Consider the following 22,951-nt stretch of genomic DNA (forward strand, 5'->3'; position numbering starts at 1 on the left):
AATTTGAGTTTAGAGTGTATTAACTTGGGATTTGATGATATTATCTTAATTGTATGACAAATGCCTAATTGAAGTGAATTTAATATAATTTTGGTACTTATCTTATTTTTATTTTGTTTATATTATGTTAATTCATTTTTATTTAGTTCGTTTTGTAACTTTAACCATCAAAAGAGAGTTAAATTGGAAAAATTGAAAATTTGATTCAAAATCATTAAATTCTAGACAAATGATGACTTATGCAGTTGAACGGTGGGATTGAACCTAAGCCACAGTGACCAATCCGTCATGAGAAGAAACCTCAAGCACACATTTCTATAAAGATCTAGAATAAACTTTTACAGCTCGAGCCAAAATGTGCTGCTTAAACCCTTAGAAAGATAATTTGGAAATATTTGAAAGAAAACCTCTACAACTCAAGTGCCAAAGATGAAGTTGAGCACCACCTCAGACAATTTATAAATACACATAAATACACATCTCATGTCCTCATTTAAGGCATTAAGTGAATGATCAAATATATAATAGAGTAGTAGGAATGAGTTTAAGGCTTATGTTTAAATGCTACTATAATTGAATTGCAATATTCTATGAGTAATCGAATTACAAGTTTAATGTAATTAATTTAATTCCTTGTACTTTTCGTAATATTTATCTATGCTTTCATTCAATATGTTTGTGAATTAATCGCTTGTCTTATTTCTCTAGTTTGGAATTGAGTAGGAAATAATTCCAAATAGGTATGACAAAAATATTTGTACCCATAGGTACCGTTGATAAAATTCACGACAGATAACTGATATCCACAAATATTTATTATTTGTGGATAGCGAGAATTTTAATACTTACTCATAGGTCAGATACTTATATTATACTACATGTATCAACACTATATGCTACTCATAAAAAATAAAAATAAAAATTTAATTTATATTTTATTAGGTTAAATTTAATTATAATTAAAATTAATTTATATTTTTTTAAGTTAAATTTAATTAAAATTAAGAATTTAATTTATACTATATTTTATATTTTTAAATTTTATTTTAAATGTTTATAAAATATATTTATTTAAATATTTATGGATATATGAGTTTTAAAATATATGTAGATATTTTTTAAATAAGTATGTATGTATTTCTTGTCAGAATATACATTATCTATATCCGATGAGACATATTGTTATTCCTAGTTTCATGGTCAAATACTTTTATTTTTATTTTTTAAAATTATTTTAAACTATAAATTTACATATTTTTAATGAAAAAGATAACTAAATATACTCTGATTTCTCAAAAGATGTGTGAACTTGTTGAAGTGGTTCTTGATTACGTGTGTAGTTTATGTCCTAGTCTAATTACTGGTATATGTGCATTCGTCCTGCTGGTCGAGGACAATGGTCGAGGACAATGGTCGAGGACAATGTCTCCATCGATTTAGTTACTGCGACAACTTCGCACAACTACTTTTTCATAAACTCAACATTATTATTTTTGAAAAAAGTTTTATGTATACCTTCTAATTTTTCTATCTTATTTCACACTTAATTAAAAAACATCTTTTATTCTTTAAATTAATCTATTTTAATTTATTTTATATTTTAAAGTAAAAATATCATCTTGTTGATATTGGATAGATGTTGAATAAAAAATGAATGTTTGTCTGTGATCCTCCATTATTTTTAAGAAAATAATACTATATTTTAAAAATATTATTAATTAATGATATGAAAGCTTTTGAATGGTTTACCTTTTATTACGAACATTTATTTTTTTCAATTATTTTATTTAGATCAATTACCAAATCAACATTAAAAATTCCATTACTATTTTCAGCATTTTTTAAAATTAAATGGTTGAATATATTTATTTCAATAGTTTTATTTGCATTAAAATAATTTATTTCCACATATTTGAAATAGAATCAAATTTTCGATTCTTTTTCTGTTAAAAACCCTTTTAGTTAAAATTATCTTTTCAGGAAAAGTGAAGTGATTTTATTTTTTATTTGTAAAGTTTTTATTTTAAAATTTGAAACATTATTTTATAGAAAAATATAACGGATTGGGAATTTAGTGATATCCATCATGTTCATACTATCTAGGCACAATTATTGCTACATTGTAATAAGATATACTCAACACCACACAAAAGCACAACAAAACAGGGTATCATTCCTCTTATTCTTTTCATTTCTCAGTCTAAATCAATCATTATATCATTCAATTCAGATTAATTCATCATATAGACATATAACATATTGCCGTCCATTTTCATTCCAATTAAATATTTTTTAAGATTCAAATGTGAATTCAAATTTCACATTAAATAAAAATAAAAAATTGAGTGACATGTATAAAAGAAAACTTATAAATCTTTTATCTTAAAGTTTTTAATTAAAAATAAAATCATTCTATGATGATTTAATTGTGAGAGTTTCTCGGGTTACTTTTAGGATTCTTTTACCAATTTTACTTGCATGCAATCAATAGTTTTAGCTCACACTCTCCACAATGTTGATTTGTGAAGTATACATTTCTAAGATAATTTTTTTATTCTTGTGACCCTTAATTTTATTTTTTATATCATGTCGACTTATTTTAATGAAAATTTCATATAAAATCCAACTCAAATCATATGACATAAAGTGTAACCTTCACAATAAAGATCTAGTAATGGAAATTGTTGGATATTAATTTTAACCATCTCTCCTTTCACATCTTAAAATTTCTTTGAGAATTTTGATTTAAGATATGACAAATCATTCATTTGTTTTATAGTTGAGTTTTAATAGGAGATTTGCAAAAAAAATAAGAAATTAAATTAAACTCTTTTATTATGTTTTCTCTTACATATTACTTATAAAGAAGTATGTAAATTAGTTTAATTTACTTAAATTTATTCAACTATGATTAAAATAAATAAATAGATATAAAAGTACATACATTTATAAAATGTTTAACTTTTAATTTTTTAAACTTTTTTAATGAAATGTTACTTTAATAATGATTTACAAATAATCTATTACATATATATTAACTGAAAATTAAATACTTTTCGAAAATATATTTGAAAAGTTTATACTTTTGTTTGATAATATTTTTAAGCATAAAATTAATTCTTATAGATAAAATTGAATAAGGTAAAATTATGTTAAAAACATATTAAAAATGGTCACAATTTTAGCTGGTAAGAGGCTCTTGGCTTAAGTGATGCACTAATTAGTTTTGTTATTATTAAAAAGAAATTTTATTCAGAAGCTTTAAAATACTGTTGAATACTGTAGTGTCATAAATCTTAGAACATCTTCCCAACTAGACATGTTCAATAGGAAGTGATTTCATAATTTCTGCTGCATTCAGATAAGTTGAGAATTAAATGCTAGAGCATTGAAGATAATATAAAATTCAGAAACTGGCCATGACAAATAAAATATTAAAATTTTTGAATAATGATTCTTTAGTACACCTAAATTTTTTACATTCATTTGATATTACATTTACTTATTTTTTATTCTCTTTTTTTCTTAAAATAATATAAAAATTTATACTTTTATGATTATTTTACCCTTATACCATTTTACCCTTATAATCTATGTCAAATAAATATAAAAGTATATCATCCTTATAATCTATGTCAAATGAATATAAAAGTATATCATGATAGTATTACTCTAAACTTTTTGGAAAGATTAAACAAATAGTATAATAGGTCCGAATCTCCCTCACCTAATTAACTTCAGAGCTTGATCTGATTAAAATTTAAATTCTTAGTGTAAAGGTTGATTGCCACCTAATTAACTTCAGAGTTGATCTGATTAAAATTTAAACTCTTAGTGTAAAGGTTGATTGCGGTATTAATAGGTCTGGATCTACAGCAACCCAAATTTAATAATTTAATCTAAATAAACTAATTTAAATTTTGACTACAAATGGGATAAAATTTCAATTAAACCAATCATTAGAACTAGTCATTTAATGATTAGATTTGTGATGTATTAATTTATTCCGTAAATACTAAATAAATAAAATAATTTTTGCTGTAGTCCTTCTTATTAGTTTTCCCAGGTCTCTTTCGAAAATATTTGATAGGGGCTAAAACGAAAAAGGAAAATATATATACTGGAATAAAACAGAATCATAAAAATAAATAAAAAATTATAACGACCAATATTTAAATATTTTAAGAAATAAAAATAAAATAAAATATTATTCAGAAATAAAAACATTTTAAAGTAGTAATATTTCTAAAATAACTCATTTATTCTCTCTATATATTCTTATATTTTAATTGTGATCATTAAATTTAAAGTTTGATTTGTATTGAATATTATATATACGATTTATTTCTTAAAAGTTGTGAATTTCCTTATGTTATCTTTTCATTAAATGTTTCAATGGTGAGAAGATATCTCTCTTACTTAAGATTTAAGTTATTTTTTAATATAAAAGTCAGAAATTTGTTTAAAAGATAAAGTTATAATAAACAAAAATTTAACATTTATGATATACTTTTGTAAATTTTCTATCTATCGTTGTTTATATCTAAAATTTATCTCTTATAAATTTCAAAGTACCATTTCAAAAAATTCATAATACATTTTGTTTTGACAATCAACTTTTGAAAAAATAAGTATATTATAATAGTTAATAAAAAATAATAAAATAAGTGGTTATAAAAAATATTCATAAACATGAAAAAAAAAATATCAATACTTAATGTAGATCTAAAATAATAAAAATAATAAATTTATAAATTATATAATGTGATAAGAAAAATAAAAAATATATAACTATGGTGAAGCACCATCCACCTATTTAAAACCATCCACCTATACCTGTACGTTATCTTTCATACCACGTTTCTAAAAATTTCGAAAGTTATTAGTGTTGCAATGAAAGTTATTAGTGCTGCAATGGTCGAGCTCAGTATTCAGCGTATAGTAGTTGCATGTCATTTTCAAGTTGATGTTGTCATTTCATTTTGAGGTTGACCATAGTTTGAATTAGGACCATTTAAAGGGTACACCATTGTGCAGTAAGATCACATTCATCTTCTTTCAAAACTGAATGTATCTTAGAGTGGGTGAAAGAGAACTCCATAATCAGGTTTGTTCTTCTTTTTGTTTTTGTTTTTCTTTTTTTTGGTTAAATAATATTTTTTAATCATAATGCTAGAATGTTTCTATTTCCCTCTTTTAACATTCTAAGTTCTATTTTCCAGAACAAACAAAAAGAATATGTCTCGTACATAGGCAAAGTATGGTATGAATAATAGACATCAACAACGTTCTAAATTTTTTAGGATGTGCTTGTCTACTTTGTTTTAGGATAAAAATACTAGTATTAGACAAAGTATATTATAAATCGGCCTTATCTTTAGTCGATGTGAGACTTTCCAACACACCCCACTGAGGTATAGACATCTCATGCGTGATAATTAATGGGGTGGTCCGATAGCGGCCCGAGAACGGGTGAAATAGAAACAAAAATGCTCACTTAGAACTCGTTAGGATAAACTCTAACTATGACTCTGATACCATATTAGAAAGTAGCATAACTCAACCCCAAGTGAGGTTTGTACCACACTTCCAAAAATGTTAGATGTTAAATAACTTTTATATTTTCAATGTAATAACTAGTTTTTAATAATTGTTATATTGTGGTTTTAACCATAACTAGTTTTTAATAATTGTAATATACAAAAATGTTAAAATTCTAGTTTTTGAATATTAACAGTAATAAAACTTTTTAGAAAAACTATTTAAAAAAATTTCAAAGGTAAATACATATATAAATTAATAATAATAAATCATCAATTAGATATAAGCTAATCACTATATGATAACACTACTCAAACATTAACTTTTGTGTGATAAAATATAGAATTTTAGATAGAACAGGAAGAGCAGAAAAATATATTAAATATACAAAATCTTGTAATATAAAATTTAGATGCACTTAATTATATACTATAATTTAAATAATTTAGTTTTATTTCTAAAGGTGAGATCTCCTACATACTTCCAGTTTTCTCCTCCTTTCAATTATGTTTATTTATTATATTTTGTATTATTTTTTTAAGAAAACATTTCTATTACTTTGCAATAAAGAGCACATGTTTTAATAAATGATGTGCATTCATTCAGAGATAAAAGACCAATTAATTCTACTGAATTGTAAAACAAATGAACAAAAAGCTACTAGCAGTTTGCATTGAATAGGACTATAAGTTCAGTTAGAAAGAAGGCCACACAAAAAATTTGGTAATTAAAATGCACTTACGAAGAAGGATATGAATGCACTGTGCAGCGAAAGAGAGAAAAAAGATGTGGAGGCTAAAGATAGGAGAGGGAGCGAAGAATCCACACCTGTTCAGTACAAACAATTTCGTGGGAAGGCAAGCATGGGAGTTTGATGCAGACGCAGGAACTGCTGAGGAACGAGCCCAAGTTGAAGCTGCTCGTCAAGATTTCTATCAAAATCGCTTCCAATACAGAGCCTGCGGTGATCGAATTTGGCGGTTTCAGGTAACTACCTCTAATGTTACTGTAAATATGATGTTGTGATATGATTTATATGTTTAATGATGAATGGCTTATACAGATTCTAAGGGAAAATAATTTCAAACAAACGATAGATAGAGTGAAGATAGAAGATGGTGAAGAGATTACATCTCAGAAAACTACCCTAGCAATGAAGAGAGCTGTGCATTACTTAGCAGCTTTGCAGACTAGTCATGGTCATTGGCCAGCTCATATCGGTGGTAGCCTCTTTTTTATCCCTCTCATGGTAATAACACGTACTTCAGCAAAACTGTCAGTTACTGAAGGATTAATACCGACGGCCTACATGTCAAATAATTTATGTTTCACTTAATTAATCGATATTATCAGAATTAGACGTGAGCCATATATAATATTATAGATAAATCGATCATATAAGACTTTTTGTAAGTTTAACTTTGTAACGTTGAATACTACAGTTAACTTTTTTGGTTTTTCTATTTAAAATACCACAGGTCATTTCCTTGTACGTTATTGGACATCTTGATTCTGTGTTTTCGGAAGAACATCGCAAAGAAATTCTTCGTTATGTATACTATCATCAGGTATACATGTTAATAAGTTCTTAACATTTTTTTGTAAGACTGAAACTATTGTGAACACTGAGAAAAAAAAAAGCAACATAAAATATATTTACTCTTTCTTTTTCCATTTACTTATAATTTATATATAACTTATCATCATAATTTTTTTTATGACAACACACTGAACAATATTAATAAAAAATATTGATTTGAAGAACGAAGATGGAGGTTGGGGACTACACATAGAGGGTGAGAGTGTGATGTTTTGTACTACACTTAATTACATATGTATGCGAATTCTGGGAGAAGGGCCAAATGGAGGTCTTAACAATGCTTGTGCTAAAGGAAGAAAGTGGATTCATGAACATGGCACTGTAACTCATATACCTCAATGGGGAAAATTCTGGCTTTCAGTAAGTTATTTCAAAATTTAAATACAATATATACACATACATATTTTACTAATTTAAATAATTTCACACTTGTAGGTTCTTGGTATTGTTGATTGGAGTGGATGCCATCCTTTGCCACCCGAATTTTGGATGCTTCCTAATTTTTTTCCTATGCATCCAGGTTGAAATAATTATATTATTCCATACTCTCCGAAACAATAAATAATAATTGAGCTTATTATCTTCTTTTTTTCCCCAATCACTGCAGGAAAAATGTGGTGTTATTGTCGATTGATATATATGCCCATGTCTTACCTATACGGAAAAAAATTTAGGGGTCCAATCACACCATTAATTCTGAATTTGAGAGAAGAGTTATTTACTGAACCATACAATGAAAATATTTGGAAGAAAGCACGTCATAAATGTGCAAAGGTAATTAACTGCACACGTACTTTTACATTTAGGCAAAACGTGAAGTATAATTTTGAAGAGAAAATTTAAAATTATATGAAAACATAATTGTTGATTTATACATTACAGGAAGATCTTTACTCTCCCCGTCATTGGATACAAGATCTGATATGGGATGGCGCTTATTTTTTTGCTGAACCCATTCTTACACGTTGGCCCTTTAGTAAGTTTGTAAGAGAAAAAGCACTTAAACTAACGATGGAGCATATTCATTATGAAGATGAAAATAGTCGATATATGGACCCTGCGTGTTTGGAAAAGGTAAATTGTGTAATACAATACCAAAGGGATAAACAAATGAATAATTTTTTATATGAAAAATGTTAACTTGCCATTGATGTGTTTGTATTGTCCAGATTTTATGTATGCTTGTTTGTGGGGTGGAAGATCCAAATGGAGAAGCTATTAAGAAGCATCTTGCAAGGGTTCCAGATTATCTGTGGCTTTCAGAAGATGGAATAACCGTACAGGTACGTATTTTGGATCCTATGTTTTAGTGTAGACAATTTATAATATTTGAAGATTATTGTGATTGATAACGTTGCAGGAAATCATAAATGAAATAACAATAGTTGGTGAGATAAATTAACTCGCATGTTTATATAATGCAGGCTTCTGGTAGTCAAACGTGGGATGCAGGCTTCATTGTTCAAGCTCTTTTAGCTACCGACCTAATGGATGAGTTTGGTCCCACACTAGCAAAAGCACATGATTTTATTAAGAAATCTCAGGTCAAATTAATAAGTTTCTGAATAAACATATGACACAATTCACCAAACTAACTGATTGGATTCATTAATTACTAGCTAAAATTAACTACAACCATCACAATTGTGACAGACAAGTATTTTAATGAGTGTTCAGTAGGTTAGGTTAATGACTATGAAATGGATTTGTGATATCTTAGGTTCAAAATAATTCGTCTGGAGATTTTAAGAAAATGTATCGCCACATTTCGAAAGGGTCATGGACCTTTACTCACCAGGACCATGGATGGCAAGTTTCTGATTGCACTGCAGAATGTTTGAAGGTGACCTTATCACAAACAACTTAATTTGTTCATTTATAACTTAACCAGTTAATTAATCATCCTACGTTTCAGTGTTGTCTGCTTTTATCAGCGATGTCAGAGGAGATTGTGGGAGAAAAAATGGAGCCACAAAAGTTATATGATGCAGTCGATTTCATATTGTCACTTCAGGCGAGTATTATCAAATTTCAAACATCTTCTCACCACTTTTTATTTTGATAATTAAATCAACATTTTAAATTGGAAAAAGTTTACCTTATATACGTTCAATTTGCTTGTGTATGATTTTTAATATTGACAGAACATGTAAATTTTGATTATTACAGAGTAAAAATGGAGGTATAACCGCATGGGAGCCTGCACGATCTGAAAAATGGTTGGAGGTTAGCGTTACAAAATATAATGTTTATAAATCCATTAATAGATGGAAAAACAACTTTTACCTGTCGTTAATGAATTAATATTATTTTTGGTATTAATTCGTAGTTACTGAATCCGACGGAAATGTTTGCTGACATAATAATTGAGCACGAATATGTTGAATGCACTGGATCAGCAATTCAGGGTTTGGTATCGTTCAAAAAGGAATATCCAGATTACAAGAAGAAAGATGTGGATAATTTCATTGCCAGAGCAGTGAAATACTTTGAAAATGAACAAAAGAGTAACGGCGGTTGGTATGGAGAGTGGGGAATTAGCTTCACTTACGGTTCTTGGTTTGCACTTCGAGGTTTAGACGCTGCTGGAAAGACTTACAATGATTCCGAAGCTATTCGTAAAGCTGCGAAATTTCTACTCTCAATACAGAATGAAGATGGTGGTTGGGGAGAAAGTTATCTTTCATGTCCTTTAAAGGTTTGTATTAAAGCACTAATTATGATTACAATTTTGATAAGCTGAAATGTTTTAAATGATAAATATTAATGAGTGGCACTGTGCAATGAAGACGTACGTGCCTCTTGAAGGAAATCGATCACATGTTACTCAAACAGCTTGGGCTTTAATGGCTTTAATTCTTACCGGTCAGGTATTATCTTTAATTTGGATCTTTGTTTGTCAGAAACTATACAAGTATTCTTCATAGTATCATGAAATGATGTATTCAATTAGTGTTGTTCTCTTTTGTATGTAGGCTGAAAGAGACCCAATTCCCCTCCACCGTGCAGCAAAGTTAATAATCAATTCACAGTTACAGAGTGGTGACTGGCCTCAAGAGGTACCTCTCAAATCTCAATATATAATTTCAATTTCATTCTGTAATTGTTATTTGGTTGTGTTCCGTTGTTTTTAGTAATTTTTGTTTGAGATTTCATGACACATTATTAAAAAGTAAGTAAAGGTAGTGTTGTAAAATATTTGGGTGTGTCAAATAAATTTTATTTTTTTTTGTTTTGTTATTTTATTTTTAAAAAGTAATTTTGCCATGACCATGCTATAGAAAAATTCACCCTCTTGCGGTCACTGCATTTGTCAGGATACCGTTAATTAATTTACGACAAAATAGACCTAAGAAATTACATTTAAAATATTGTCTATTTTAAAATTTCAAGTTTCATCACTATTTTACTTTTAAACATTTTCAAAAAATTTAAATAATACATATTAAAACTATCTTTAACTATGTGGAAGCATCAAACAATTAAAAATGATTTGCTTTGTAAACCAATAAGTTAACATGCTATTTATTTCAAATACATTCTAATCATGTTTTGTCATTGATTTGAAATTGCTGCATTATTGGAATTGGGTTTTCATTTCTACTTCTTTTCTGTATCCTACTGCAGGAAGCGACGGGAGTATTCTTGAAGAACGGCGTGTTGCATTACGCACTATACAGAAATGCTTTTCCATTATGGGCTTTGGCTGAATATCGCACCAAAGTTTTATTGTCTTCCACTTCTCCTTAGCTTCAAATGCTGTCATCTCCTACAGACAATTAATATCACAGAAATAGAGAATCCAGCAAAATAAAAAAGAAGTTGGTTTTTCAGTTCTGTAATAATAAGCTTGTTCCTTTCATGTGTTCGTAATTCTTAAACAGACATTTTCTGTCATAGATTGATTGCATCAGTAAAAATACTACATGTGAGAATTAAATCGAATGCATGTATGATAAAATTACAGTTTATATTAGGATGTATTTGGACTCATCGGCGCAATTGCACCCCACAACCATTTCTTATAATCTATCTGTTGTAATACAAGTGATTCACCGATTGTTGCAATTAAAAATGATTCCAGTTTTGAGGGGCAAATAATTGGGGTCAGCAAATCTGACCATAGTACCTGTCCTAATTTTCAGAAGAATATTGTTGAGACTACAGGTAGCAAAAACAATGATACTAAGGAAAATGAGTTAGCAAACAAATGGTAACCAGATGGATGTGGAGCTTTCATTCGGTGGTTTTGCAAGTTTAAGTTCAGTGAATTCTACAACATCATGTATTTTGGGTGAGGAAGCACAGATATGCGAAAATGATGATCATGGAAGCTTTTGTCAAGATATTTCTACCATTGACTAGTGAATAAAAAGACCACTATACTAGCGTAATGCATTGTAATGTTGCCAACCGCATAATGTTATTGTGGAGTTAGTTCATCATCCCTTAGTATAGATAACATGGAGACTAACTTGACTACTGCCACAATATCAGATGATGGTGTACCTGTCAATCCCCAAATAGTTCTCACCGATCTTGAGTGGAAGGAAGCTATGGATTTTAAATATGATGCTCTCATTAAAAACAATGTATAATGGATGTTTTTATTTAGGAACAAAACTTGATTTATTGGTAATCTTATACTCTTAAACTTAATGCATAGTTGTTTGTTAAAGATTTAATGATTTAGAACTTAATGAGTTATCATCATAGGTTCAAAGACTTTAGGGAGATATTTGAATATGTTTGTGAATTGATTTTGACATGAATATAGAATTGAGATGTTTGTCAATGCATGAGAGTGAAGTGGATGAACTTTAGTATCAACAAATTGTAAATAATCTATGTTATAATTCCTTTCACACCAACTGTTTGATAAAAATGCCAAAAAAAATTTATTGTGTTTTGTGAATCCTATGGTCTAATTAAGCTTGAGCGCAAGAGTTGTTGAGTTTGCTACGTTGAGACAAATGCATTTGTCGTTGGTGCATTTGTCGTTAGTTTAGTAGGAAACACTAGCATGTTACTACTCGATCATAAACTAGTATGGTATACTCTACTAGCGTGCTATTCTTTAACTTGGCAAAAGATAAATGGACAATTGGGCCCACCCTGACCCATATAGGTGAGGATCTACAATATTCATAATTAACCTATAAATAGTGCATGCATCAAGTAAATGATTCAAGTTCTTTTTTCATCAATTGCTATTTTCATAGGGTATTCTCGACTTCGTAAGTATAGAAAAAGACGGTGAAAATGAAGAAATTTGAAATAAAAATTTATGAAAAATAATGAGTATTGTGATAGGTTTAATAAATTAAAAAAATAGTTTAATTCATGAAAATAAAAAAATTATTTAATAATTATTATTATATAAAATAAATATTATTATTATATTAAGAATAAAGTTAAATATATTTTTAGTTCTTTAACTTGTGAAAATTTGAATTAGTCTTTTTTTTAACTTTAACCCAATTTAGTACCTGAATTTTAGAAATGTCTGGATTTAGCTTTTTTAAACAAATTTTGTTAAGTTTATTTGACTTTTCAAACACATTTCATGTAACATTTAAATTGTTTATTTGACTTTTAAAATTTTATTTCATTATTATTCTTATTATTAGTATTATTTGGTATTATTATTATTACTATTATTATTATTATTGTACATAAAAAAAAACCTTAAAAGGCATTACAATAACTACACAGTCATGAGCTACTTTTATGTTGAAAATTTCTCACTTAAACGTGTCCACTTAAGTGATCATGCAAAGATGGATATGTGGGATGTTAGGCTATCCTCCCTAGAGTGAGGGGATTTACCTTCCATTATATTGAAACATTCCAATAAAATATTCGCTATGCATGGCACTAAGTGATCAACTTTCATTGTGCATGAGTTTAAATTTTATTTTAATTTAATTTCAACTATTAACAAATTATTTTATATTAATTTAACCACTTAAGGTGAAAATTGTTGCCTAACAATTTAATCTATTCAAACATTTCTTTTATACTAATGACACTATATTTTTAATTAATTACACCTACTAAATTTTAATTTAAAAACTAGTCATCATCTTTTCTAAATTATTTCTATTATAAAATCATTTTTTGTAAGAAATTGTTTAATAGCGAGTATTTCTGATTTTTTTCAGGTCAATTACCAATTTCTTCATATGTCACTATGTCTGTAAAAATTAGATAAAATTAGATAAGACAAAAATTATAAAATGAAAATTTATTATAAAATCATTTTTTGTAAAAAATTGTTTAACGGCATGTTTCTGATTTTTTTTTTCAGTTGGAGCTACATAGGATGACAGAGAAAATGTTGAAGTGATAGAGATGAAAGAAAGATGGTTGAAAGGGATGAGAGAGGTGACCTTGACCTTAAAACTTAAAATCCATAATATAAAAAGGTATTTTTGTCTATTAAAACCCAGTACACATTACTAAATATACCAACTGAAAAAAAGGCGTACGCAAGTTAGCAAATCATATATATATATATATATATATATATATATATATATATATATATATATATATATAAATAGAAAGCTTGATTTTGTATTGAATACTATATAGACATTATTTTTAAGTTATAATTTTCTTATATTATCTTCTCACTAAAATTTTCAATACTGAAAGTTATCTCTGTTATTTAAGATTTAAGTCGTTTTTTAATATAAAATTATCAGAAAACTAATTTAGCATTTATGATATTCATAAGCTTTCTATTATTTATTTATCTATCTAAAATGTAGTTTTATTAAATTTCAGACCACCTATTCAAAAAAAGTCATAATACATTTTTTTACAATCTTTTAGAAAAAAAAAGTATATTACCATAGTGAATAAAAAGTAATAAAGTGAGTGGTTGTAAAAAATATAATGATTTTCAAGCTATCATGGTCTACCTACATTTAAATATCTTTGCAGTATCTTTATTGGCACCGTCATCTTGTAAACACAATACACGTAGTTGTATGTCATTTTGTAAACTTGTCATTTCATTTGATGTTGATGATAGCTTTAATGAACACTATATAAAGGATGCAGCATTCTGCAGTAAGATCAGATCCATCTTGCTTAACAAAGCAAATGATGGATAAAACTGCAGGGATGTGTTAGAGTGGGTCGTTAAAGATACCTAACAACTGCATAATCAGGTTCTTCTTTCTTCTTGTTTTATTTAAATAGTATTTTTTATTTATATATAATGCAAGAATGTTTGGTCCTCCGTTTGTCTTTTTTAATATTCGAAGTTCTATTTTCCATAAAAACAGGATGGGCAAAGTATGTAATGAATAGACATAAAGTGGAGCAATGTTTTGAATATTTTTTAGAGTGTGATTATGTACTTGGTTTTAACATGTTATTAATGATGATATAGTTAAAAAGTTTTTTGTAATAGAATTATCCTAACTTTTAATATGAAAATTAATAGAATTATCTGAAGAATGTGAATGCTTTATTAAAATGTCACTTACCTGCACTAGTTGTAAGACCCGTGAACTCTCCAGTTTCTTCTTTTCTAGTGGCACAAAAATACTAAAGTCAAAAGTTGTGCCACTGCTCCAGTAAATGAATGGTAAAAAAAAATATTAGCTTAATATCCTATTCTCTCACGGGTTCCATTGACAGCCTTTTTCTAGTTCTTCATTTTATTCACTAAATTCCTTCCTAAAAGAAAGAATCCATTAACCAATTTCACAGTAGCATTTCATAATTTCATTTAGAGTATCTAAAATCACAGGAAGAGAATATCTTCTTCTTCTTCATTACACAAAACCCAGTACACTATCTATTGCCAATCCAAAAGCTCATTACTACCATCATCCAATACCTACACAAAATTATCACCTTTCATGCTGCACAATTTCAACTAATTTTTATCATCTTCATCTAACTCATCTACCCCTCAAATCAAACTTGATTCATCACAACCTACGTTCAACCAAAACACCAATTCATTATCATCTCCCACAGGCACAGTGCCAATAACAGGGAGACCATAGAGAAACTTGAGAAATTGAGAAACTTTGATGTTTTCTTTACCTGCTCCAATCATATGAAAACACAGAATGTTAGAAGTCCCAAGCCTATCCTAGCGAAATTTACAAGCCTGTTTGCCGGCAGTGATTCTCATTGGAGATGTGATGGATGGCTTTTCTGTTGGTGTTAGAGTCGGGAATCAGAAGGAAATGAAGCTTTCTGGGTCTCTTTTTTGGAGAAGAAGATGAAATGGGCTTTGGGTGGGCCAGCCTTACTCTTAGCTTTCGGTCTTTACATCATGCACCCTCATTTTCATATACACACTTCCATTATCTTACTTTAAGTTTTAACCTTCTTAAAACTTTACAATCTAAAGGAAAATAATAAAATTATACTAAGATGATAAAATGAAGGGGGAAAATAAAGAAATTTTACACTGTCTATTATTCATTTTAGTTCTTGATCTAACACTTGGTTGAATTGAATTAGTTATTGATTGTTTTATGAATTGTTGTATATGAATTTATTTATGCGATCTTTCTTAATAAAATGTTATTGATGTTGAGAATGTGAACAATATAAATGATATTATTGACATTATAATTTTATTTTGTTTTATTTACATTTTAGATATTATAATTTTAATTTGTTTTATTGTTTTATTTATAGTTGATGTTAATTTTTTAACACAAGCATAGAATTAAGGAAATTCAATGAGATGTGCTATGAGATCCAACACACCTTGCTAGGATTATTATTTTAAGAAAATATAATTTAAAACTAATTTAATCTTACAAAATAAACTATGATGATTGGACACATTAATATACCATGATCTAGATAATTCAGTTTTATTTCTAGACGTGAGATCTCCCACATGTTTCAAGTTTTCTCCTTCCTTTCTTTCAATTTCGTTCATTCAGAGAATAAACACGAATTAATTCTATTGAATTCTAAAACAAATGAACAAATAGCTAACAGTTTGCATTGAACAAGACAATAAGTCCAGTTAGAAAGAAGGCCACACAAAAAATTTGGTCATTAAAATGCACTTACGAAGAAGGGTGAATGCATTATGCAGCGAAAGAGAGAGAAAAGATGTGGAGGCTAAAGATAGGAGAGGGAGCGGAGAATCCACACCTGTTCAGCACAAACAATTTCGTGGGAAGGCAAGCATGGGAGTTTGATGCAGACGCAGGAACTGCTGAGGAACGAGCCCAAGTTGAAGCTGCTCGTCAAGATTTCTATCAAAATCGCTTCCAATACAGAGCCTGCGGTGATCGAATTTGGCGGTTTCAGGTAACTACCTCTAATGTTACTGTAAATATGATGTTGTGATATGATTTATATGTTTAATGATGAATGGCTTATACAGATTCTAAGGGAAAATAATTTCAAACAAACGATAGATAGAGTGAAGATAGAAGATGGTGAAGAGATTACATCTCAGAAAACTACCCTAGCAATGAAGAGAGCTGTGCATTACTTAGCAGCTTTGCAGACTAGTCATGGTCATTGGCCAGCTCATATCGGTGGTAGCCTCTTTTTTATCCCTCTCATGGTAATAACACGTACTTCAGCAAAACTGTCAGTTACTGAAGGATTAATACCGACGGCCTACATGTCAAATAATTTATGTTTCACTTAATTAATCGATATTATCAGAATTAGACGTGAGCCATATATAATATTATAGATAAATCGATCATATAAGACTTTTTGTAAGTTTAACTTTGTAACGTTGAATACTACAGTTAACTTTTTTGGTTTTTCTATTTAAAATACCACAGGTCATTTCCTTGTACGTTATTGGACATCTTGATTCTGTGTTTTCGGAAGAACATCGCAAAGAAATTCTTCGTTATGTATACTATCATCAGGTATACATGTTAATAAATTCTTAACATTTTTTTGTAAGACTGAAATTATTGTGAACACTGAGGGAAAAAAAGCAACTAAATATATTACTCTTTCTTTTTCCATTTACTTATAATTTATATATAACTTATCATCATAATTTTTTTTATGACAACACACTGAACAATATTAATAAAAAATATTGATTTGAAGAACGAAGATGGAGGTTGGGGACTACACATAGAGGGTGAGAGTGTGATGTTTTGTACTACACTTAATTACATATGTATGCGAATTCTGGGAGAAGGGCCAAATGGAGGTCTTAACAATGCTTGTGCTAAAGGAAGAAAGTGGATTCATGAACATGGCACTGTAACTCATATACCTCAATGGGGAAAATTCTGGCTTTCAGTAAGTTATTTCAAAATTTAAATACAATATATACACATACATATTTTACTAATTTAAATAATTTCACACTTGTAGGTTCTTGGTATTGTTGATTGGAGTGGATGCCATCCTTTGCCACCCGAATTTTGGATGCTTCCTAATTTTTTTCCTATGCATCCAGGTTGAAATAATTATATTATTCCATACTCTCCGAAACAATAAATAATAATTGAGCTTATTATCTTCTTTTTTTCCCCAATCACTGCAGGAAAAATGTGGTGTTATTGTCGATTGATATATATGCCCATGTCTTACCTATACGGAAAAAAATTTAGGGGTCCAATCACACCATTAATTCTGAATTTGAGAGAAGAGTTATTTACTGAACCATACAATGAAAATATTTGGAAGAAAGCACGTCATAAATGTGCAAAGGTAATTAACTGCACACGTACTTTTACATTTAGGCAAAACGTGAAGTATAATTTTGAAGAGAAAATTTAAAATTATATGAAAACATAATTGTTGATTTATACATTACAGGAAGATCTTTACTCTCCCCGTCATTGGATACAAGATCTGATATGGGATGGCGCTTATTTTTTTGCTGAGCCCATTCTCACACGTTGGCCCTTTAGTAAGTTGGTCAGAGAAAAAGCACTTAAACTAACGATGGAGCATATTCATTATGAAGATGAAAATAGTCGATATATGGACCCTGCGTGTGTGGAGAAGGTAAAATGAGTAAATACAATACCAAAGGGATAAATAAGTGAATAATTTTTATATGAAAAATGTTAACTTGCCATTAATGTATTTGTTTTGTCCAGATTTTATGTATGCTTGTTTGTGGGGTGGAAGATCCAAATGGAGAAGCTATTAAGAAGCATCTTGCAAGGGTTCCAGATTATCTATGGCTTTCAGAAGATGGAATAACCGTACAGGTATGTATTTTGGATCGTATGTTTTAGTGTAGACATTTTATAATATTTGAAGATTATTGTGATTGATAACATTAGCAGGAAATCAGAAATGAAATAACAATAGCTGGTGAGATAAATTAACTCGCATGTTTATATAATGCAGGCTTCTGGTAGTCAAACGTGGGATGCAGGCTTCATTGTTCAAGCTCTTTTAGCTACCGACCTAATGGATGAGTTTGGTCCCACACTTGCAAAAGCACATGATTTCATTAAGAAATCTCAGGTCAAATTAATAAGTTTCTGAATTAACATATGATACAATTCACCAAACTAACTGACTGAATTGATTAATTACTTGCTAAAATTAACTACAACCATCACAATTTTGATAGACAAATTAGGTAACTTGTTTTAATTAGTGCTCGGTAGGTTAGGTTAATGACTATAAAATGGATTTGTGAAATCTTAGGTTGAAAATAATTCGTCAGGAGATTTTAAGAAAATGTATCGCCACATTTCGAAAGGGTCATGGACCTTTACTCACCAGGACCATGGATGGCAAGTTTCTGATTGCACTGCAGAATGTTTGAAGGTGATCTTATCACAAACAATTCAATTTGTTCATCTATAACTTAACCAGTTAATTAATCGTCCTACGTTTCAGTGTTGTCTGCTTTTATCAGAGATGTCAGAGGAGATTGTGGGAGAAAAGTTGGAGCCTCAAAAATTATATGATGCAGTCGATTTCATATTGTCACTTCAGGCGAGTATTATCAAATTTCAAACATATTCTCTCTACTTTTTATTTTGATAATTAAATTAACATTTTAAATTGAAAAAACTTTACCTTATATACGTTCAATTAGCTTGTGTATGTTAATATTGACAGAACATGTAAATTTTGTTTACTACAGAGTAAAAATGGAGGTATAACTGCATGGGAGCCGGCACGATCTGAAAAATGGTTGGAGGTTAGTGTTACAAAATATAATGTTTATAAAACCATTAATAGATGGAAAAACAATTTTTAGCTGTTGTTAATGAATTAATATTGTTGTTGGTATTAATTCGTAGTTACTGAATCCGACGGAAATGTTTGCTGACTTAATAATTGAGCACGAATATGTTGAATGCACTGGATCAGCAATTCAGAGTTTGGTATCGTTCAAAAAGCAATATCCAAATTACAAGAAAAAAGATGTGGATAATTTCATTGCCAAAGCAGTGAAATACCTTGAAAATGAACAAAAGAGTAACGGTGGTTGGTATGGAGAGTGGGGAATTTGCTTCACTTACTGTTCTTGGTTTGCACTTCGAGGTTTAGACGCTGCTGGAAAGACTTACAATGATTGCGAAGCCATTCGTAAAGCTGCGAAATTTCTACTCTCAATACAAAATGAGGATGGTGGTTGGGGAGAAAGTTATCTTTCATGTCCTTTGAAGGTTTGTAATTAAACCACTAAATATTATTACAATTTCCATTAGCTGAAATGTTATATAAATGAAAAATATTAATGAACGACAATGTGAAATGAAGACATACGTGCCTCTTGAAGGAGATCGATCACATGTTACTCAAACAGCTTGGGCTCTACTGGGTTTACTTCATGCCGGTCAGGTATTTTGTTAATGTGCATCTTTGTTTCTCAGAAATTATACAAATAATCTTCATACTATCTTTCATTTCATAACGTTATCCAATGAAGTGCTAAATAAGTGTTGTTTTTTTCTCAATTTTCTAACTTTTGTATGTAGGCAGATAGAGACTCAATTCCCCTCCACCGTGCAGCAAAGTTAATAATCAATTCACAGTTACAGAATGGTGACTGGCCTCAAGAGGTACCTCTCAAATATTGCTGGGTTATATTTTTATCTGAGGAAGCTATTAGGAAGAGGTGATATACTTTTATATGAGGGGTTATTAGGAGGTTATTTGAGTATAACTATGACATTTCATATCACTTTTAATTCAAAAACTTAAGAATTTAGTTTCTCCATTTTTCATCTTATAATTTTGTTATTTTTAGATTTAGAGTCATATTTGGATTATTTTCAACTATTTTCTTTTAAGATTGAGTTCTTTTTATATGGTATTTTTTTCTTTAAGTGTGTACTAACCTTTACTTATATTTTGATGTTGTGGTTGTAATAGAGTTGTTGTTATAGTGGTCTAAATTATCATATACTTATATGTTTTTTTGTGTGATTATAGTGTTGTTGTTTTGATAATAGTTACCATCACAAATTAATACTGCGAAATTTTAAAAATTTTGCAAATATAATAATTATGAGATTCGAGATATTTATTGTATAAAGCAAAGTATAACTTAATATTCAAATATGGAATATCTAGCTTGATTTCCTACATCTTTAAATATAAGTTTAAAAGTATTTTTTAATTTAGTAGTCAAGCCATCGTAACTTTAAGTTCATTTATCATATCTTACAAGACGAGACTTTCTAAGATATTTTTTTTTTTTATCAAATAACCACTTAGTAGGTTGCTATATTCTTTTTGTTTTTTCATTTTTATGTTTTTAGTAATTTTTGTTTTTCTTTTTTTATTTTATAAAAATGTCTAAAAGGCAATTTTTCCATGACTTGCATATGAGAAAAATTCATCTTCTTATTGTCACTGCATTATAGTGATGATTTAGAAAAGCATCAAGTTTACGATATATAATTACATTTAAAATCTTGTTTATTTTAGAGTTTGAAATTTTATCACTATTTTATTTATATAAAATATCTAAAAAAGTATAAAAATATATATTTAAATTATCTTTAATAAACCATTTGAGAATATCAAATAATTAGAAATGATCTATTTTGTAAACCAATAATTAACGTACATTTCTTGCAAATACATTATATAATTTTGTTTTTATTTCTACTTCTTTTCTGTAACTTGTTTATTGCAGCAAGTGACGGGAGCACATTTGAAGAACGGCGTGTTGCATTACCCTTTACACAGAAATGTTTTTCCATTATGGGCTTTGGCTGAATATCGCACCAAAGTTTTATTGCCTTCCACTTCTCCTTAGATTCAAATGCTATCATCTCTGAAAGACAATTAATATCATAGAAATAAAGAATCCAGCAAATAAAATAATAGAACTTCATGTTTGCTTTGTTCATAAAACGTACTGTTTTTCTTCTTCTCTACATATAGTTTTTTTTTTTTGTGTTCTAGACGCATCCTTATTCCAAGATGATAATGGAATAATATCAGGTTGATCATTAAGGATTCTATTGTGTATATATGTCAAACTTAAGTAGGGTAGTGATGTTTAAAAAGAATGTTGGTAGACTTCTTCTTTATGTAAGGGGAGCTAATCATTTAAAAGTTTTCTTGATTTTTTTTTAATTTGAATAAATTGTAAATGTTTTGAATATTTTGTTGTTTAAATTAAATTTGGAGATTCTGTGTCGTGAAGTGAGTTTCAATGTGGGTGTGAGTGGTTTGAGCAATGAGACAACAAATATGAAACTTTTTACATTTTGATATAATTATGTAAATTTGTTATGGCATTGGAAAGAGAGGATGAAGATGAGAACTAATTACCCTTGGTTTATGATAATTTTAATAATTGAGTTGAGCTACGAAATCTTAGATCATAGAAGGTTACGAAATAAGTGTGATTTGTGTACATACAAAATTTTAGACACATAAATGAGAATGAGTGAGAAATCTGATAATTATAATATTAATATATAAAAAATTAAAGAAAATTTGTTGCGTTGTGGACGCATTGTCCTTGTTGTTGGGAGTTGTTGATACATTTTGGGGAAGACCCGCCTCTAACTTGTTATAATTGAATGACTATCTTAATTTTAAAATTTGAAAATGAACCATCTTAAATACTAGTTTGAAGTAATAATGTATGATTAAGTCCAAATAATTGTTTTCATGAAAAAAATACTATTGTTTAGGATATCAAAATGTATTGAATGAGATTTTGAGAGTTGAAACTATCTTGACTCATAACTCACATAAAGTAGGACATCTAAATGGTTAGTCAAAGATTCTAGATGGTATAACATGAAAAAAAAAATTACTTAGAAAGTTAGTACGATTAACCTTGTTACGGGTTGATTTGAAACATTGGTCACTAAAACATCATTGGAGAGTTTGGGAGAAAGCATGACATGTACCGATAGGTATCTAATAAAATTAATTGTATACAAATTTAAACTTACAATTTTTAAGTGATACAAAATTCATTTGTACAAATTTCTTAGTCTTCACATTATTTTAGGAAAACTATTTGTTTAAATTAGTACCTTACATGTTTGACATTGAAATTTTTCTCAAATCTTTTATGACATGATTTATTTATTTTTCTATTCTTTTAAATGCATTAGTTCACCTTGGTTGTTTTGTTAGTGTGCTGTGTTGGTTTTTCACCTTGGTGTTTTGTTGGTGTTTTACCTATAATGATCGTAGTATAAATATGTGAGTAGTGGTAGCTGCATTGGAACTAATAGCTACGGAGTTAGATTAAGATTTTGAAAACTAATATTAGTTTTATCAGGAGTATTTCTAGATTTTGAGATTGTATGTACTTAAATAAAGTCTCCATCATTTGAGAAACTTTAAATCTTTATTAGGGTTGTTTTGTAATAATTTGAA

General features: G+C 28.7%; 2 protein-coding genes across 6 annotated transcripts; both read left to right on the top strand.

Annotated features, from left to right (window-relative positions):
- The first annotated feature begins 4,963 nt into the window (after window positions 1-4,963).
- On the top strand, window positions 4,964-11,658 carry LOC108341753 (beta-amyrin synthase). Of its 3 annotated transcripts, XM_052879480.1 has the most exons (17): window positions 4,964-5,107; window positions 6,311-6,528; window positions 6,605-6,790; window positions 7,020-7,109; window positions 7,304-7,501; window positions 7,577-7,661; window positions 7,749-7,915; window positions 8,024-8,215; window positions 8,311-8,424; window positions 8,566-8,685; window positions 8,862-8,984; window positions 9,057-9,155; window positions 9,311-9,367; window positions 9,471-9,839; window positions 9,931-10,011; window positions 10,117-10,200; window positions 10,769-11,656. In XM_052879480.1, the coding sequence occupies exons 2-17, from the start codon at window positions 6,328-6,330 to the stop codon at window positions 10,889-10,891; spliced, it is 2,289 nt and encodes a 762-aa protein (XP_052735440.1). In that variant the 5' UTR covers window positions 4,964-5,107; window positions 6,311-6,327; the 3' UTR covers window positions 10,892-11,656. The 3 variants fall into 3 exon arrangements, with proteins under 3 accessions (XP_052735440.1, XP_017434888.2, XP_052735441.1); XM_017579399.2 differs by lacking the exon at window positions 4,964-5,107 and having other exon boundaries at window positions 6,219-6,528; XM_052879481.1 differs by lacking the exons at window positions 4,964-5,107; window positions 6,311-6,528 and having other exon boundaries at window positions 6,608-6,764; window positions 10,769-11,658.
- Window positions 11,659-14,238: 2,580 nt separating this feature from the next.
- Window positions 14,239-21,639, top strand: LOC108341752 (beta-amyrin synthase-like). Of its 3 annotated transcripts, none has more exons than XM_052879478.1 (17): window positions 14,239-14,322; window positions 16,230-16,447; window positions 16,524-16,709; window positions 16,939-17,028; window positions 17,219-17,416; window positions 17,492-17,576; window positions 17,664-17,830; window positions 17,939-18,130; window positions 18,226-18,339; window positions 18,482-18,601; window positions 18,788-18,910; window positions 18,983-19,081; window positions 19,233-19,289; window positions 19,393-19,761; window positions 19,856-19,936; window positions 20,074-20,157; window positions 21,240-21,639. In XM_052879478.1, the coding sequence occupies exons 2-17, from the start codon at window positions 16,247-16,249 to the stop codon at window positions 21,360-21,362; spliced, it is 2,289 nt and encodes a 762-aa protein (XP_052735438.1). In that variant the 5' UTR covers window positions 14,239-14,322; window positions 16,230-16,246; the 3' UTR covers window positions 21,363-21,639. The 3 variants fall into 3 exon arrangements, with proteins under 3 accessions (XP_052735438.1, XP_052735437.1, XP_052735439.1); XM_052879477.1 differs by lacking the exon at window positions 14,239-14,322 and adding an exon at window positions 15,318-15,408; XM_052879479.1 differs by lacking the exon at window positions 14,239-14,322 and adding an exon at window positions 15,318-15,408 and having other exon boundaries at window positions 20,078-20,157; window positions 21,240-21,329.
- The last annotated feature ends 1,312 nt before the right edge of the window (window positions 21,640-22,951 follow it).

Source organism: Vigna angularis, chromosome 6 (assembly GCF_016808095.1).
Source record: "Vigna angularis cultivar LongXiaoDou No.4 chromosome 6, ASM1680809v1, whole genome shotgun sequence".
NCBI lineage: Eukaryota > Viridiplantae > Streptophyta > Magnoliopsida > Fabales > Fabaceae > Vigna > Vigna angularis.